The sequence below is a fragment of the Chlorella variabilis genome, assembly GCF_000147415.1.
Source record: "Chlorella variabilis unplaced genomic scaffold CHLNCscaffold_3, whole genome shotgun sequence".
NCBI lineage: Eukaryota > Viridiplantae > Chlorophyta > Trebouxiophyceae > Chlorellales > Chlorellaceae > Chlorella > Chlorella variabilis.
In genome coordinates, this window is record NW_005435085.1 from 263900 (window position 1) to 267371 (window position 3472).

Here is a 3472-nt window from a genome sequence, read left to right on the forward strand (position 1 = left end):
AGGGCCTGGCCAGGGCCCCTTTGGGCTCTCCGCCTGCCGGGCAAGCAGGCGGCAAGCCGGGGGGGCCTTCCGTGCTGCAGTTGCTGGAGCGGTTCGAGAGGTGAGGGCCGCCGCTGCCGCCCCGCCTTCCTGCTCACGCCGCTGCGCCTGCCCTCTGCCCCGACCCGCCCTCCCCAGCACCCGCCTGCGCAGGTGCGATAAGGAGCTGGCGCGGCTGCAGCACCAGGTGGACCTCAAGGCGGAGCGGCTGCGGCGGGAGGTGGGGGCTGAGGAGGGGGCCTACCGGGGGCAGGTGGCGGGGCTAGAAGCGCAGTGGGGCGAGGCCCGCGGCGCCTTTGCAGACCTGGAGGGCCGCATGAACCGCGTCACGCAGGCGGCCGCCAAGATCGGCAACCGACTGCAGGTAGGGCGGTGGCGGGCGGGCAGGGGCGGCAGGCAGGGGAGAGTTGGCTCGCCGCCCGCTCTCCAGAGCACCGGCTTGCGTCCCGCCACATATCCCGCACATCTGACAGACCCCCCAGCCTGGCCCCACGCTTGCTGCCCGCCGCTCCTCACCCCTGACCCGTACCGCAGAATGCCGACCTGTACCGCCGGCGGGCGCTGGACGCCGTGGAGGCCATCAACCGGCTGCAGGAGTTTGCCCACGCGCGCGACCCCTCCCACCTGTCCCCCCTCTTCCACGACGATGCGCGCCTGGCGGAGGCGGTGGTGAGGCGCGCGGCGACCGCGTGCGCTGCTGCTGCTGCTGCTGCTGCTGTGACTGTGCTGTGGGCTGCTGCTGCTGCGCCGCCGTATGGTCGTCCCCGGCTGTGCCAGCATCGTTCCTCCTGTGCGCTTGCGCGCTGCTCCCGGCTCCCGGCTCCCCAAGTGCCCGTTGCCCGCCCCTGCCGCTGCGCCTGCCCCCCGCAGGCCATGACTGGCAAGCTGCTGGCGGTGTCTCAGGAGCTGATCAGCTCAAGGGAGCGGGTGGGGCTGGCGGGGCCGAGGCCGCGAGCCAACGTGGCGCCGGAAGTGGTGCGTCGTGGGGTGGTGGGGCTGTGTGTGGTGTGATGGGTGTGCAGGAGGGCTGGGCGGGCGTGGCCCAGTGGTGCATGCAGCCGCGTGTAGGATTGCTGCCGTGCTGCCGCCATGGACGGCGCGCATGCCGCCGCGAGCGGCTCCCCGCGGCGCCGCTTGCCCCCGCTGCCGTCTGCGCGCCACCCGGCCGTGTGCGCCGCCGGGGTGCAGGGCACGATAGAGAATGCTGTGGAGCAGCTGGAGCTGTACCGCAACCTGCTGGACAACAGGGTGGTGTCCCGCTTTGATGCGGCGCTGGCGCGCCACGACCTGCCCGCCATGGCAGACTGCGCGCGCACCATGGCGGAGTTCAGGTGTGTGCATGTGGGTGTGTGTATGTGAAGCTTCTTTGTTTGTGGTGAAGCCGCGGGGCGGTCCCTGAGTGGATGCGACGCCGCTGGGTGGGCACCGCCGTCCCCGCCCCGCCTCCTGCGCAGGCGCGGCGAGTCTCTGCTGGTGCAGCGCTACATCTCCACCCGCCCCATGTTCACCAGCCTGCGGGAGCTGCAGTTTGCGGCGGCGCAGCAGCAGGCGCAGGCGGCGGCGGCGGCGGCGGCGGCCGCGGGCGGGCTGGCCGCGGTGCAGGCGGCGGCGGAGGAGGGCGGCGAGGCGGCGGCCGCCGACCTGGCTTCCCTCCGCTCCCTCAGCAGCTTCTACAAGAGCATCCTGGCTGCCATGCGGGACGAGGCGGTGGTGATAGAGCAGGTGTGTGTATGTGTGTGTGGGGGGGGCAGCCTGGGGCAAGGGGCTGAGCGCCAGCTGGGGCAGCCCTGGGCGCCCGCTGGGGATGCCACATGCTGCCGCTCCGCCACACCTCGCCGCCCCGGCCGCCGCCGCCGCCGCCCGCAGGTGTTCCCCTCCCCGTACCGCGCCCTGGGGCAGTACATCCAGCGCGTGTTTGAGCAGAAGGTGCAGACGGCGGTGGATGCGGTGCTGCAGCCGCCACCGGCGGGGGCGGGAGCGGGCGTGCTGCGCGCCAAGCTGCGCCTCATGGCGGAGGTGTACCGCAAGACCCGGGCGCTGGCTGACGACCTGCAGGTGCGGCGCTGTGTGGTGCAGGAGAGCGGTGGCTGGCTGTGGTGGCTGTGGTGGCGGGTGTGCAGCTGTGGTGGCTGGTGGCTGGTGGGTGGCTGTGGTGGCTGGTGGCTTGGCTGGTGGCTGCNAGCGTCGCGCCCTGCGCCGCCTGTCTCGTCTTGCTTTCAAGGCGTGTGCAAGAGGCAGGCAGGCCCACCCCCCTCTCTCACCGCTGCATCCGCTCAGGAGCTCTCCGGCGGCGAGGAGGGTGCTCCGGGCGGCGAAAAAAAAACGGCCACGACCTGTCCGAGGGCGTGTGCGCCGACGCGCTGGCCGCCTACCTGCCCATGGAGCAGCGCTGGCTGCGCGCGCTGCACGAGGCGCGGCTGGCGGCGCACCGCGGCGGCGGGCGGGGGCTGTGCATGGAGGATGTGCTGGGGCTGCTGGCCATGAACGAGGAGGTGGGTGTGTGGGGGGGGGTGGGGGGTGGGGGTGTGGGTGTGAGGCAGGGGGAGTTGGAGAGCGCGTGTGTGTGTGTGCTTGCACGTGTGTGCAGTGTGTGTGTGTGTGCAGTGTGTGTGCATGTGCGGTGTGTCGTGCCGTAAGTGGAGAGGGGCTTGGCGTCCCAGCAGGTGGCCGGCGGGAGGGCGGGCGGCCGCGCTGCACGCTGCCCTGCGCCTGGCTGCTTGCCCACCCCGCCGCACACGCACACACCCCAACGCTGCCCCGCTGCAGGCCGTCGGCCGCTGCGCGCTGCTCAGCCCGCCCGCCCAGCTGGCGCCCTCTGTGCGCTGCCTGTTCCACTGCCCCCCGCGCGCCCAGGGCGCCACCGGGTGCCTACTGGAGCAGGTGGCGGCGCATGTGCTGCTGGGGCTGGGCCTGGCGGCGGACGCGTGCGCCAGGGCGCTGCAGGGGCCCTTCAGGCCGCAGGAGCTGCTGGGCCAGGAGCGGGCGGCGGCGGCGGCGGCGGCAGCCAAGGCGGGGCCCGCTGCCGCGGGGGCCAGTTCGGGCGCCACGGCCGCGCCCTCGGCGCAGCCGGCAGGCCAGCAGCAGCAGCAGGGGCAGGGTCCGGGGCTGCCCGCCGTCCCGCCGTCCCGCCAGGACCTGCAGCGGGCGGCGGCGCTGGGCGTGGGCGGCAGCCTGGGCGCCCTGCTGCAGGCTGTGTCCACTGCGGGGGCCATGGTCAGCCTGGTGCAGCAGCACTACGAGCGGGTGGTGCAGCCGCATCTGGCGGGCAGCGGCGGCGAGGCGCGGGCGTGCGTGGCGGGGCTGGCGGCGCTGGTGCGAGCGGTGGAGGAGCGGGTGGCGGGCGCGCTGCAGCGCTGCCTGGCGGCGCTGCTGGCCCAGGCGGACGCCACGCTGGCGCAGCACGCGCAGCAGCAGCGCGCCGACTTCTGCCCGC

General features: G+C 74.2%; 1 protein-coding gene across 1 annotated transcript in view; it reads left to right on the top strand.

Moving 5' to 3' along the window:
• The window catches only part of CHLNCDRAFT_140356 (hypothetical protein), a gene marked incomplete at both ends in the record, with an annotated part of 5028 nt that overhangs the window by 473 nt on the left and 1083 nt on the right, over nucleotides 1–3472 (top strand). The window contains 9 exons of the mRNA XM_005850453.1: nucleotides 49–100; nucleotides 193–403; nucleotides 574–708; nucleotides 910–1014; nucleotides 1228–1370; nucleotides 1494–1761; nucleotides 1906–2094; nucleotides 2382–2531; nucleotides 2806–3372. Coding sequence (XP_005850515.1) covers nucleotides 49–100; nucleotides 193–403; nucleotides 574–708; nucleotides 910–1014; nucleotides 1228–1370; nucleotides 1494–1761; nucleotides 1906–2094; nucleotides 2382–2531; nucleotides 2806–3372 — 1820 coding nt within the window. The remainder of the gene's footprint in view (nucleotides 1–48; nucleotides 101–192; nucleotides 404–573; nucleotides 709–909; nucleotides 1015–1227; nucleotides 1371–1493; nucleotides 1762–1905; nucleotides 2095–2381; nucleotides 2532–2805; nucleotides 3373–3472) is intronic.